General features: G+C 42.7%; 1 protein-coding gene across 13 annotated transcripts in view; it reads left to right on the plus strand.

Moving 5' to 3' along the window:
- Window positions 1-585: 585 nt before the first annotated feature.
- The window catches only part of LOC128748282 (neural cell adhesion molecule 1-like), a 203,620-nt gene continuing 188,427 nt past the window's right edge, over window positions 586-15,778 (plus strand). For all 13 annotated transcript variants that reach the window (XM_053846905.1, XM_053846911.1, XM_053846908.1 and 10 more), the window contains exon 1: window positions 586-837. In XM_053846905.1, coding sequence (XP_053702880.1) covers window positions 786-837 — 52 coding nt within the window. In that variant the 5' untranslated portion in view covers window positions 586-785. The remainder of the gene's footprint in view (window positions 838-15,778) is intronic.

Genomic DNA, 15,778 nt, shown 5'->3' on the forward strand with positions numbered 1-15,778 from the left:
TCGAGTTCTGGATTTTCGTTCGAAATTCGAAGCAAAAAAATCTCAAAATCTTTGTTTGAACTCCGATTTGTTTGAAGTCCAAGACAACGAAAAACGAGGTACCACTGTATATATATATATATATATATATATATATATATATATATATATATATACAGTGTCAATACTGTATATATATACAGTATATATATATATATACAATACTGTATGTATATATATATATATATATATATCATTTCAGACATATATATGTGTATATATATACACATACATATGTATATATATCATGCGAGGGTACTTCATTGTACTTCATTCGCTCATTGATAAAGCTACGCTCTTTAACTCGGGTAAAAATGTACATTTGCGACTTTACTACTTGTTAATCACTGGTCTCCATCATACACGGGACCCTGCCCTCGCTCCCTGCGTTGGTAAACCACCAGCAGCTCCGTTATAAACTCAATAATCCGAATTAGTTGGCCATCTGCTGTCTACTCAGCCTCCTCCGCGCACTACTTTGTTCCTGCGCTCGGTTAAACCCGCCCCCGTGTGGGTGCTGCTCTGTGCGCTGGGGGTTCGGAGACTACCGGGCGGAGTAATTCGCGTCAGTGTCCTCTCAGTCAGTGCGTGTGTGCGAGCGCCTTCTCCGGCTGCAGCCTGTCCAACACGGGGAGCGACAAGGACCAAAAACCCATCCGACAGCGCAGTTCCTCCTGGAGAGGCTCGTATCTATATAGAGGAGAGACACCTCGCTCGAGCGCGGAGAATATCGGTGACTCATTACAATGCTTCAAACAAGGGACATCATCTGGGGATTGCTTTTAATCGGCTGTGCAGGTAAGTTGCAGTTTTAAGGGGAAACAAGTGAGACGCCAGGCCGGTCAGTGTTGATGGTGCAGCAGCATCCTCTGGTCCCGTTGGCGGCTCCACTCTCTCTGTCTCCGGACAGTTCAGCTCCGCTGTTGGAGTGGACGCGTGTCAACTTTCTCGCGTGAAATAGTCCGCCCGAATGTAAAATGTGAGTTTTAAAACGCGTCATCTCGCTTATCTGTGACACCTGAAGTACCGCTCACTCACCCGCGTCTCTGTTTTCCTCGCGCAAATGTGACAGAATCGCTTGGAAAATACAAGGAAAACTGACCACAGAAGCGCATGTAATGTGGCCTCTGGAAATTTAAGGTCACGGGGATGCTGACTGCAACGTGGCTTTTTAGTTCTCCCACTTTACTTCCAGTCGCTGATGCGATCTTTCAGCTTTATTTAACGCCGTATTCCAAACTCTGACCGCGTCCTCTGCATACGCGGGTTGAATCGTGACGCACGGATGTGGAGTCGCGACCGACGCGCTCCTCTTTTTTTGCGCAGACGCTTTGTCTCAAACCGACCAACCTGGTTATGAATATACATCTCCACTTTGGTTCCGAGGCGATATGTGGCGCACTGTCGCCCCGGCTTCCCCTCAGACCGCGCAGGCGTCTGGTCCCCACACATTGGCGTAGTTTTCCAAACTTACGCGCTCGGAGGGATCTCAGCGCCAACACGTTTGAATGACGCGTAAAATGATTTGTAGTTTTCTTTTTTCTCCTTTTTCAAATCTGGCTTGTCGCCATGTATTGAGCGCCACCGACCAGCCATTCAGTGTATACAATAGGGGCCAATCCAATCGCTCCCTTGGCTATACAGGGCGGAGGGGACCACCTCCCCCACAGCCACCCCCACCCTGCCGACCACATCTTCCCTCTCCTGGATGCATCTGCCCTCTCTGTGGTCTCTAACTGCGGTGCCACAACTTGCGTTCAAGGACCCCCAAGAGTCTCTGGAGAGGGGAGGAGTGGTTGATTCCATCCTCATTTATTTTGCAGCTTCAACAACAACGCCCAAAGACGATCATTCAAACCACAGGTTTCTGGTGGTGCGCGCTGCTTCTATGGCAGACATTCATGAGTGCCTTTAATTTTTAAACCAATCCCTGAAACCAAATTATCAAGGCTCTCTTTAGACCCTAAAAGCATTTATACAAGTTCCTCTCAATTTACTTTTTTTAAATTTATTTATTTAATTGATTCGCTGTACGAAGAAACATCCTTTTCTTTTCCGCCTGGAGAGAAACACGTGAATGTATTTCCTAAACCCTTTGCTCATTCACCTTAAAAACAGCACCCTGAACCGGCACATTTGCATAAAAGCCCTGAGAGAACGGCTCAAATGACTCGTTCTGATGGGTAAAATGTGCATCCTCAGTCGTCATGACGACCATCTGGCGTCGCGTAATTCAGTAATTGGTTGGAACTAGTCGGTTAAAATGGACCCATCCATCAAGATGTCTTTCTTTTCTTAACATACATGAGAATATAATCCAAAGTGCTCTCTATAATTGAGTTAATGTAATAGAATTAGTCACCATTTCAAGCATATATTCATTGTAACACACCGCCATGTGATGCATTCAAAGCTGGTCAGTAGATATGAAATAAATATATATATTTTTTTATCTTAATCTAATCTAATAGAAGTAAGAGACTGCAAAAATAAATGTAAGATCAAAAGTGCACTGAAAATAAAGTATGCTGCAGGTGTATCTGGGGGCTTAAAATGTGCATAACTAGCTGAGTTTTAAAAGGATCTCAGGAGCAGTGAAAGGTTGTTTTACAAGCTGGAACAAAAATCAAACAGAGCAGAAGGCAACTTCTTTCCCTGCCACTGTGATTTATTTTAAAGGGTGGACCTGAGCTGCAATGCTGGGTTTTTATCTGCTGAAAAAGGAACTTGTTGAAAGTGGATTTTTGAATGTCATCATTCATGATCATGCAGTTGTGGATCTAAAGTTTTGAAAAAACTTGGCACATACTGGAGCTCATTTATTCAAACTACTTGATGTAGTATTTGCTTTGTGGTGTGTCTCGGTATCAATGTTTAAATACCCCAATGACTATCAACAAACACTGGCAACATTGCTTACAAGCTCCACTTTGATGGCTAAGTGAGATTAATGCTGACCTCACGCCGCACGTCTCTAAAGCGTTTTAAGGGTTGTTACCGGATTATCGGGTTGGGCTGCCACTGAAACACACCCATCTGAGTTGACACCTAAGCTTTAGTGATACCATGGGAATAAGAAAATGCCACTTGTTTTGGAAGAAACTAAACGGCGGCTCAAATCTATGCAGTGTCTTTGCCTGCAATGTGGTTCCTTTGATCACCATCTTCCATGTTCTCCTGTGCAGAGTTCATTGATATATGTGATTCATGTTCTAGCACTTAATCACACTGCACACTGGGGTAAAAGTGAACGGACCTAGAAGCAGATAATTGGACATCAGTATGCGGCGGAAGTGCGGAGGGTTGATCACATTACTTGATAGTTCTGCTTTTTATTAAAAGGATAATGACGGCAGGATCAAAGGACTTGATTCTAGATAGATTTAATTCCACACACTGATCGCCACTTCCCCTTCCACTGCAGTATTGAATTAGTTTTTACGCAAGTAAGAGTCATGAACAACTGGCTCCTATGGTTATGAACCTGCATGGTGTCGGCAGTGCAAGTTAGGGATCACATGCCTTTTGTTAAATCAAGGTTTGCAGCTCCATCGTGGCGGTTTCATAATTTGTTTTTCCATTTGTCCGCCTGACGACTGGCAGTCTTCTTTTCTTTAAAGTCTTTAATTGAATGTTGTGGCAGGCAAATTTAACAGGCCGCGGAGCTTCCGAGCTTGATGTGGTTTAGGGGAGATGAGACAATGCAGGTTCATCGCCATGGCAACATTCGTCATTTCATTTGTCAGTATCAAGTTATTTTCTTTCTGCTCCATGATATGCTATTAACATTGGATTATTTGGTTGCTTTTGTTCATATATATATATATATGATCAGAACTGCGCAGTTTCTTCTGATCTGACTCAATGAAGAGCTGTAACCACCTTTGAAATCCAACTACCTCAAGTGAAATGTGATCAAAAGCAGCAATTATTTTAAGATTGGTTGGTTAAAAAAATAAAACAGGATCAGCTTGCGAAGAAGAGTCAGGATATAAATCTCAACAAGATAGCAGTGTATCCAACTACTAGTATCATGTGTAGCCATGTGTTTTTGCCTCACTTATGGTTTTGGATTTCTGAAAGTGTCGCTCAAACGTGACCTGGCTGGATCAGATTCCCGTCCTTGCTGGTACCTGAGGAGGAGGTAGCCCCTGGGATTTCAGCCCCTTTGCATTGTTCTACCAACAGGTACTTTTCAAGCTCAACGCCAACTTTAAAGTCAAATGTACGCGGTGAGCAACCTCAGCAAATTTGGGATTGTTTTTCATGATATTGGAATGAAACACACAAATAGAAGATGAACAAATTCATTTTAATAAAGGCATTGATTCTGTATTTTTTTATATTTGATTTCTGTGAGTTGCTGCATTCAAAAAAAAAAAAAAAAAGTTAAAGTGACCGCCTGATTTATGCACGTGGGAGTCTTGAGATGACTAGTCACGGTTGTGAACGTAAAGCTGTGTTGGTTTCAGGATTCATTCTGAACAGACTGGAGTAGTACGCTGTCCAAAAATAGTACGATCCTGTCGTGAAAAAAAGCAAAAAAAAAAAATAAACGACTAACATATGTGACTTTAACGGCTGTGGTGAGTTCAAAGCCACTATGAAAATAATACAGGCTATTTTTGTCGGAGAGGAACTGGAAAAAGGAGCCAAACAAGGGGAAATTACAAGGTGTTTTCAGCCAGCTCCACGAATAACAGTGCAGTTTGAATTTCCAGAAGTTTGCACTGTGTGCAACTATCAAGTTAAGATAAAGCCTCGGAGAAAGTCAAAACGCCTTTTTTTCTATTTTCCGTCTGTGTGTCAGATCCGCTTTATTTGGGTCTTACTAGATATACACACTTTTTAAACTTGTTTTTCCAACTTTTTTTTTTAGTCTCAGCACTCTCCAGTGACAATTGACTCCATTGTTCAATGAAAACAATATTCCACCAAACACTGTTGATGCGACTGAAAACCTCAGCGTTACAGTGTGTTTTTCTCCCCAAATATTGATGAGAAAACGTGAACATTTTCCACTATTAATGTTTGAACTCGAGCAAAATTTGACACTACTAAATTCCACTTGTCCAAAGCTGCTTGCGCTCACATCTGGTATTCTGTCCTACTTTGTATTGAAATGTGAGCCATTTGTAGGGAACAACTTTTCAAATAAGATGTTAAAATGACCTTTAAAGTTTTCTGTCTTTCCCCAACCAAACTTTTAAATATGTAACTTGTGCTCCATATTTTCTTTTGATATTTCCTATACGAAAGTGCTGAACTGTTCGACAACCCGTTCACGCGTCGCATCAAGCACTGTCGAGTTGCTCTCCCAGCTGTCTGACTATCGCCGGAAGATTGTGCAAATGGCATTGATACATATATTAGAAACTCCGCTGCAGCACGCGGAGGGATACATTATTCATAAGTGTCTGCCATCTTCCAGTGTTTCCTCATTTTGGATGTTATAGTGCAGGTGGTTTCAAACATCATGGCTCAGAAGTGATTTCTGGTGGTGATATTTCTTCTCCACTGACACTGTAAGATGAAGATGGGATGTCTTTGCATATTAATAAGGGCATGTATAAAGGCTGTTTCATCGCGTCAGCTGTGGGGTGTCCGGTTCAGATTTGAATGAATAGTGGGGTGCGCATGAACAGAGGGAAGTTTCTGGTTTGAGACTTGTGAAGTACTTGTTGCTATCAGTAGGTTTTTGTCGCGGATGTGTTTTGAAAAGTAGCTGGTCATGGCCAACACTAGTCTAGTGGGTGCAAATGTTTATATGTATTTGGATGAAAAGTGGTTCCTGCCAGTGTTTTACAAGGCTTTTCACAGCCTCCTCGCTGATCATACAAATAAAGTTTTTTTTTTTGTTTGACACCCCACCGTTGCGACAGTAATGAATACATTCACACTATTTCTCCCATTTTATTCTGCCTCGGTGCCGGAGGTGCTCCGGACAACATTAGAGCGAATCACACTGTGACGTCGCTATTCTCCTTGAACCGCCTGCAGAACTACAAGCGCACATTTTATTCAAGAACGGACGCCTTATGTGTCAATGTTCCAGTTTCCTTTATTATCCGCATGGGGCCCTGCGTTATTTATAGTCTGCCACTTTTCTGACTTACTTCCCCCAGGACTGGCACCAGTGAACAGATGGTATTTCTGTTTTGAAAGTCAAAGATGCTTCTCAGTGGTTTTGTGATCACCTGCTTAAAATTCACACGCATGCATTTTGAACCCCATTAGCAAACCGAGCCATGCACAGTCATATGAAAATGTGAGCTGTACTACTGCGCAGCAGGGGTAGGAAATGTACTGCTATTTTTTTTCCTTTAACTATTGCAAACTATGGAGCCATTTGTCTATTTTTTATTACTTTAGTTTGCATCAAATTACAGCCACTGTTCTTCAACGAAGCAAAATATTCCTAAATATACATAATACAGTGGTACCTCGGTTTTCGAACGTCCCGGACTTTGAACAAATCGGAGTTCAAACAAAAGTTTCGAGATTTTTCTGCTTCGGATTTCGAATGAAAATCCAGAACTCGAACGCCCCCGAAAAAAGCCGGAAAAAACGTGCACGGACCGATCAGCTGACCCATTGTGTATAACGCAGCCTCTGTATGCAGACGTGTCCTGTTAGCTACATTTACTGACTGTTTTTTCTTCATATTGAGGTGTAAAATCTTTCCTGTCTCTGGACCGTGGTAGAGTGTCACAGGGGAGGTGCTCGCTCTCCACACCTGCGAGGCTGGAGCGCTCACTCCAGGGTTTGATGTCCTGTTGTGGGCTGGAGCTGGGACAGGGATGAGGCGAGTCTGGGACAGAGCTAAGTGACTTGGTTTATGACTTTGTCACAGCCAAACTGCACAGAAGCGCACATTCAGAGCTGGACACGCACCGGGCACCTCTTCACTTCTGGAGAGACGTCACTCACTCGGCAACCCCTCCCACATGCAGCGGCCACACACATAGAGGAACAGCGCACCTGCAGCAGACGCTCTACATTCACTCCTACAAAAGCCTGTTTTAAGGCTTGGAACGCATTGTTTCTTTTTCCATTCAATGTAATGGGAAAAATTGATTCAGATTTCAAACAAATCACTTCACGAACGGCCGTCTGGAACGGATTGTGGTCGAGAACCGAGGTACCACTGTATATCTAAAAAAATGTAATTACTCATAATAGAAATATTATTATTGTAGTTTCAATGTTATCAAAAGTGGTGATATTATTGTATTCATAAGCCTGGCTGCGTTCATATTTGTGTGTCAGAATGTATTTGTGTCAAAATTAGGGGAAAGACTCTGAGGAAACTTAAGAATAAAGGACCGTGAAATGTAATTTATTACTTTAATTGATCAAACGACGGGCGTATCGACGGTTACTGTGGAAGTGTTTGCTGAGCTTACGACGATAAAAACAAACGGCTGGAATAAATGAGATGTTGTGCAAACCTGTGGCCGTCTTGAATAAAGTGAGACGCACTTGCAGCGGTGGGACGTCAGCAAATTGGAGAGAATTTGCATCATTTGATAATGCCATCAGCCTGGGTTAGGTATATTGACTTTAGGGCATAACTCATTGCACGTCCGAGTCCATTAGAACCCAGTAAAGTCTAGCAACCAGTGAATGTCTTGGGTCTGGCAGCACACGATCAATCTAAACAGTGAGCACTTTAGCTCCATTAACACTTAAGCCGCGTAAGCATTTTGGCTAACCTTTAACAGGCTCAAACAGTTGGAGTTCAACAGTAAGCACCTGTTGCCTTCGTCCTTATGTTTGCCAGGAGTCCTTTCAAAACCCTCTAGATGTTTAAGCGGTCCTCTCATAGGTTCCTGCTGTGAAGTTTGAACTTGACGCCTTCAATTTTGGTGTCATTTGGAGGCACATTTGAAGAGGCTGGGCCATCCACACTTTCAATGCGAATCTTTTTTTTAGGAAAATGATTTTACTTAAATATATTTTAGGATAGGTTCATGTCATATCAGATTCGTGTCAAGTCATGATGGGCTGGCAAGGCTTCATGAAACAGTGTCCTCATCGTCGGAGTCCGCTAGATGGCAATGACACCTCACATCATTTTTAAACTGAGAGCACCACCATCTGAGACCTGAAGATGAGGACACTGTTTCATGAAGCCTCACCAGCCCATGACTAGTGTCAAGAGCTGAAGTGAGAGAAGTTCTTGGTCACCATGTTAATAGAAGACCTTAAATACTTAACCCTTCAAGCACCACAGTTGCAGAATTACGACAAGCTGAGATTCTTCAGGAGGAATATTTACTCTTACGTTAAGTTGTACTTGAAGGCAGCACATACTTCATTCAATGCTTTGAAAAAGCATGTGCTTATTGTGACGGCAGGGATGTTAAATAGTGGCAGCTGCGGCTAAAAATACAGCGCATAGCAGTGGTGAGTTACCAGTCATGGTGTAAAAGACAATGGAGCAGACGAACATCTGTTAAAGTTATGTTATTCAATATGGACGCCACCTGGTGATGTCATAACGTACGAATTAGATGAGTGAATTTACTCCCCAAACTTTTACCATGTACAGTACGCCTTTATCTCAAGGCGTTTTCAGGCTGAAACCCTTTGAAATTGTGATTTCAAAACCTTAGTTAACTCACGGTTTTGACTGAACTGAAGATTTATGGAGAAAAGCCACTGAAATGAGCCAAACATGAGACCTTTTTTAGTCTTTATATGCTGCGAAGAGCTGGGTGTTGGCTAGTAATGACTGCAACGCGCTCGACAAATTGTTTCCTGACAAACTTGCTCAGGTGTTGATTCTGTCAAAGGGTCTGATTTCTCAGTTAGACAGCAGTTTCTCCATCTCCTACAAAGCCCCGACTTAATTGTAAAGGTCAGAGATATTTGTGCCGGCGTCTCATTTCCTGCTGCGTAAGACTTTTTACTTTTCGTTCCTATCAGCAATGCTGCAGCTTGGGGATGAATTGAGGCAAAAGTGTAGAGAGTCAAAAGCAGATTTGCTTCAGGATCTCTGCTGCCGTGGAGACACACCTGCTCCATTTGTCTTCTATTCAGGAAGGATTTTCTGTTCTTAAATTCAGCTTTTCAAACCACCTGGAGAGGCAGCTCATTTTCTTGTACACCTGGTGTCTACTGGGTCTAAGTGTTTCATTTAACATTCATGAGATGGTGTTTTTTTTCCTCTCTGTCAACACTACTCATTTCTATTGTGGTGCTGAGCTATTGTTTTTAACTAAATGTCTTTTTATTTGGCTGCGTGGTGAAGTTGTTTTGATGGTGCCATTATCTTCTCCTGCTCACATTACAGGAGTACCTCGCCTGTTATTGCCAATGAGTCATAGAAATGTACATCTAAAAGACCATAAATATCTTGTGTGCAATCCTTATATCTATTGGCATTTTTGAGTCATTTTGTCCGGAGACTAATGGATGTCTGAGGCGCCTCAGTTAATGGGTTACTATAAAAGTTCACTCCCAAGAAAATTACGAGATGGGCTATTAGTGTCCCTAACATGACCTTTATTTTTAAAATGGCTGGGCTTTTCAGCCCTATATGTGGGGGTGAAAGGACCACCGCACAGAAAGAATGCAGCGGTACCTCGGTTCACAATCCGTTCCAGACGGCCGTTCCAGAAGCGGTTTGTGTGAAATCTGAATCAATTTTTCCCATTACAATGAATGAAAAAGAAATAATGGGTTCCAAGCCTTAAAACAGTCTTTTGTCGGCGTGAATGTAGAGTGTCTGCTGCAGGTGCGCTGTTCCTCTATGTGTGTGGCCGCTGCATGTGGGAGGGGTTGCCGAGTGAGTGACGTCTCTCCAGAAGTGAAGAGGTGCCCGGTGCGTGTCCAGCTCTGAATGTGCGCTTCTGTGCAGTTTGGCTGTGACAAAGTCATAAACCAAGTCACTTAGCTCTGTCCCAGACTCGCCTCATCCCTGTCCCAGCTCCAGCCCACAACAGGACATCAAACCCTGGAGTGAGCGCTCCAGCCTCGGAGGTGTGGAGAGCGAGCACCTCCCCTGTGACACTCTACCACGGTCCAGTGCAGAGACAGGAAAGGTTTTACACCTCAATATGAAGAAAAAACAGTCAGTAAATGTAGCTAACGGGACACGTCTGCATACAGAGGCTGCGTTACACACAATAACAAAGCGCGTCGTGGCTCAGCAGATCGGTCCGCCCACTGGATTTTAGTTCAAAATCAGAAGCTAAAAAATCTCGAATTTTTTGTTCGAAGTCTGGAACGTTCGAAATCCGAGGTACCACTGCATTTGAGTGTATCTCCAAAATTCAGGACTGAGCTTTACATCTTGCTTTCTATTAAAATCATTTAAGAAAATATATAATCATTGTATTGTAAATTCACTTTCTTTTTCCCCGGCTGGAGTCTCTACCAGCTGCTTGGGTGGGTTGCCAGTTCAAAATACCGACTGACATCTGACAGTGTGAGTGTAGTGAAGAGTAAGGCCAATACTTATGGATCATCAACAAAGAGCACCAATGGGATTTCTGTCAACGCACATGGATAATGTTCATACATTATTCATATGCATTCATTCAAATATCGTTTAGATGCTGTGAGCCGCTTCAAGACTGACCAAGCCCCGAACCCCAGCTTGACCTCTTGTATGGCTGGATTGTAAAGGATGATGGTACGCCCCCCAGCTCCTTCCGTATTAGAGCGATATTACCCAGGAGAAAAGCCTGTGCGCAGCAGAGCTAAAGTTGTCTGACCTGATTAAACTTCTGCTGGTGAATAGCAAAGCGGATGCATTTACATACCACTGTCTCTACCTTAGGTGAGATCAAAAGCCCGCTGTCAGGTTCGCCAATTAAAGAGCACTTTCGATATCTGGCGAAGGCACCCCGGAAAGTTCTGTCTTTAAAATGAGGATGAGAAAAAAAATAAAAAATGATGGAGAGGACTTTGCTTTGATGCTGGAAGATGCTGTCGCTTCCGGAGACACTCCAGTGTTGGTCAGTGGTTTTTCTCTGTGCCACTCATGCAGCTTCCCATTTTGTTCGGCGCGCGTCTTATTGTCTTGTGATGCTGCGGATTGACTGGGTGTTTGTGATGTAATCCCTGCCAGCAATTTAGCTCATCCTGGAGAGCAATCCGTGATTTGGTCTCTTCCTTGGCTGTCAACCTGTCATGTTTTCCAGTGCACACACACACACACACACACATATATAGAAATTGTCTTTTGGGGAAACAAAGGCAGCATCGCATTCCGGAAACTTGTTTACATTCATTGTCAGAGTCTCCTTGATGCGGGTTTCTGCTGTGTTACAAATTATTTACAGATGTATTTGTTGAACAACAATTTTGCGCTAGTCAACATCATTTAATGGTGAATTCTAATTCAGAAATGTGGTTCATCATTGTGGGCTAGTGAATGTGTTCAAGACAGTACAATGTTATTTACATTTTCCAGATTCTTTACTTGACTTGTGTAATTTCATTTTGAAAGAGTCTCAAGTGTAGATCAAGAGTCCAATAACATGAGGCTTATTTCTCCAGTAATTTGATTCATAAACAATAGTTTGATCATTTGTGTTGCTGCAAGATATGGTCAGTATGTTAGAGAGTAATACTGTATATTGATGTTGGGAAAGTGGACTTTTGCTTCCAATACTGACGATAAAAGTAGCCTTTTTGTGTCGCATAGGCGTTTCAATGGAGAAACAAATGTCCTACATACGTGTACAGTTCGAAAGCTCTCTTAACTGAATCACATTGGATGTCAGTTCCTATGTACATGTATAGCCATCCATTTGCTTACTGAAACCGTATTTTTATGTCAGGATATGCCACGGAAGGTGGATCAATTGGAAACTTAGTGTGTCAACATGCAGTGCGAAAGGCTAACGTTGGTGTCAGTATATAGGATGTGGTTCATTTCTCTGGCTAGAGGGAGCAGTCGTTGCTGTAACTCTGGTTGCAGTGTGTTTTTAGGGAGGTCACCGACGGAAAGCACAGTGCTCATTCTCCTCCGAAATGATGCACTGGTATCTCTATGGTGAACACTTTTTGGTGTGTGGGTGAGTCTTAATAGACTATGCAGAAAATTCTTGTAAGTTTTCCTTTGTTGCTGTGATAAATACATGAGTGAACTCCTTGGCTCCAGCACCATTTCCAATGGAGCGTTTACACGATGACAACCTGTCCTCGAATCTTGTCGGATTTATAAACGAAAACTGACTCTAAACAATAACGTATCATTTCTGTAAACGTCACCTTATTCAATCTGACTTAAAATGTTCCACCTTTTACCCATTAGTTGAAACAGTGCACTGTTTTGCATGAGCAAAATGGGATCTTGGTAAATGGACCCCGCAGTGTGCAAGAAGGAGTGGGGGGAAAAAAAGGGTAGAAAAATAAACACTAATAAATGACCAGGCAGTCACAGGGCGTGCAAGCAGCAGTAGAGGAAACAAGAATTAATGACACATTTGTATGGCAGTTTTTGTGTTTAATTTGTGTTCCTCCAAGCACTTTTGTTGTAGCTATATTAACTTATAAAATACTATTTTGTCCGCCACATTTATCATCCGACGATATCAGCAAACAAACCATCACAGTTTATGTCGTAACAACTTGTACTACATAAACTCGAATAGCCAGCCAGGGGTCAGAAGGGATCCGGTTCGGGAGCCACAGAATTTCATCTCTGCTATTTGCATACAATGTTGATCTGCTGGCCTCATCGGACCGGGACCTTCAGCATGTGCTGGGGCGGTTTGCAGTCGAGTGTGAAGCGGCCGGGGTGAGGATCAGCACCTCCAAGTCTGAGGCCATGGTTCGTGGTCATGGTCGGTGGAGAGTTCTTGCTCCAAGTGGTGGAGTTCAAGTATCTCGGGGTCTTGTTCTCGAGTGAGGGAAAAGGGGAGCGTGAGATTGATAGATGGGTTGGTGCAGCACCAGCAGTGATGCGGTCGCTGTGAAGAGGGAGCTGAGTCACAAGACAAAGCTCTAGATTTACCGATCGAGCTTTGGCTGGGCGCACCCTTAGAGATAGGGTGAGGAGTTCGGTCATCCGGGAGGAGCTCGGGGTGGAGCCGCTGCTCCTCCACATCGAGAGGAACCAGCTGAGGTGGCTCGGGCATCTTATCCGGATGCCCCCTGGACGCCTCCCTGGGGAGGTGTTCCGGGCATGTCCTACCGGGAGGAGACCCCGGGGAAGAGCCAGGACTCACTGGAGAGTTTATGTCTCCGGTCTGGACTGGGAACGTTTGGGCTTCCTTGCTCTGAATGCTGCCTCCGCGACCCGACCCCGGATAAGCGGCAGGTGAAGGTGAAGGTATATATATATATATATATATATATATATATATATATATATATATATATATATATATATATATATATATATATATATGATTAAAGAATATGCGTGTCTATTCTATGTTGACTGCGAGTTGACAACAGTTTATATTGGTTATATTATTGATTTATTTTATTTATTGTCAATGATAACATGCAGGAAAAGCTCAAGCGAGCTCCACTACATTCTGTGCTGTTGTCTCGTCTTACTTTTGTATGTCACAGTAGTACTCTAAATTCTGTCAGAGCAAAGCTGGCAGGTGAAAATATCGCAAAGTAGAACGACGTGACATATTGACTCCAGGCTTGTGATGGATCATTGCAGAGCAACACCTCATTTTCACAGCCTATGGATCAAAACTGCATTGCCTTTTAGTGGCCTGGTGTGTTGTATTAAACAAAGAGGGACTTCAAAACCAACTTTGTTAAATGTTCCGAGGTCTGTCACTGTTGTTTCGACGACGGGCTGCTGCAAATTCTCAGCAGAGCGTTCAAACTATTGTGTCAGATATCATCTGATTAAGTGGTAAAATCCTCCCTGCGATCTAATATTGTGGCCCGGCTGCTGCAGGGAAGCACCTGTGAGCAGCGGTGAGGTCAGGCAGATTAAAATAAATGGTGTTTGTGTCTTGAAGCGGTCGCAAGGTAACATCATCATAGGTGCCGAGTGGGAGGGGCCCGTTGTCATAACAGATGTGAGCGATCACGATTACAGTCAGTGGAATTGAATCATACTGCTATTTTAGGAGCAGATCAATCTTTTCAGAATGTTTGGCAAGTGGATTTCAAAATTGAAAACCTTGGTTCTGCTTTGCCAAAACGCTGCTTTGTACGTGAAATCTTGAGCAAATGAATGATGAAGGTTCCTCTTTTGACTCTGACCTGACATCACTGCAGCTGCTTACAGGAACGGGAGGATACGATCGTGTTTTAAGGAATTATTACCCACCTTAGTTGAATAAATACACTGCATATTTCATCACTGGGATCACGTTCTTTTGCTTATATCTCCGTGTATATCTTTCATCTGAGTGAAATATGATGAACATAAACACCTGGTAAGGAACTGTTCGAGGCCACACTTTTTTTTTTTTTTTTTTTACCAGTTTGCAATACTGAAATAAATATAAACTTAGAATTTAACTGATTTAGAATTCATAATTTTTAACTGAGTTAATGTTATTTTGAATCTGCAGCTGCGGTTTGGCAAAAGCAAATGCCCTTTGTGCTGATGAATATTAGAAATGATATCTGCAAACTGAGTGAGAAGTGCTGATCGCTGCTGTACAGAATCACTTAATATCAATGGAAAATAAGACTCGCAAAGTGTGTTTGTCCGTGTGTACAGTATTATTATTCCATCCCATTCCATTGCAGTACAATAGTATTATTCCATTCTATAGCTTTTTACCACCTCAAGTGTGTTTTATCGAACTGTAAGATGTGTTTTTTTTTTATTCATTCTCATTTCTTTCTCATACGCTTGTTGGTTTTACTGAAGTCATTTTTCATGGGCACTTGAAAAGTTGTTCAAGATGTTGAGTTATGATACAAGGTCTAAGCGCCATGGATAATAACCTGAAATGGTGAGGCCATGTTTCTCATCCAAAGAGACTTGAAATGACAGACAACAGAGCCACAACTTAAGATGCTTTTGTTGCCACGTCGAGGGTGGTTTTGTGGGCCAAAAATGTGACAAGCTACACCAACATCTTTGGTGTGAATATGTTGTGAAGGAGGACGGCAACAACTGAATGCATCTCTGAAACACATTTGCTCTCATTAAGATCTTGGATTTAACAGTCATTTTTCTTTATTGGAAGCAGAGCACAGATGCTCAAGGACGTTATATGACTTCATAAGCTTTGTTTCAGTGTGATGTTTTCTCTCTCAGGCGTGTATATTTGTGCCATCTAGAGGAAGAAAAACAGTGACGAACGAGCATCTGTGACTGACAAATTTACATTTTGCCATCAGGGGTATATTGGGGTTTTGTCCAATCTGGTCCATTGAAGACCATTGAAGCTTTCTCAACTTCCACTGCTGAAGAGGAGCTCCAGCAGGGAGTCGCAGCGAGCGCTGGAAGCGAACAAAGGTGACGGGTGAGGAGAGGGGTGCTGGCTGAAGGTGGGAGGTCGGACACAATATAAATTGTCTTCAAGGAGGAGCTTCGGGGTTGGCGGTACCCTTCAACCTCTGAGTTCATTGTTGGCCTTTCAGTCAGTGGCGCTCCATTCTGTGTGCTAAAGCTCTCTGACAGCGGTAATAGTGTTAGACATGGTGGATGTGTTTTATGAAGTCTTTATTCCCTTTTTTTTCCCCGTAGCACTATTATGGAGAGGAGCATTTTTGTCTGTGTTTTTTTTTTTTTTGCTTTATACAGTTCATTTGAGCTGTTGGCAAAAGTGTTTTAACTTTTATTAGA

Source organism: Synchiropus splendidus, chromosome 17, assembly GCF_027744825.2.
Source record: "Synchiropus splendidus isolate RoL2022-P1 chromosome 17, RoL_Sspl_1.0, whole genome shotgun sequence".
NCBI lineage: Eukaryota > Metazoa > Chordata > Actinopteri > Syngnathiformes > Callionymidae > Synchiropus > Synchiropus splendidus.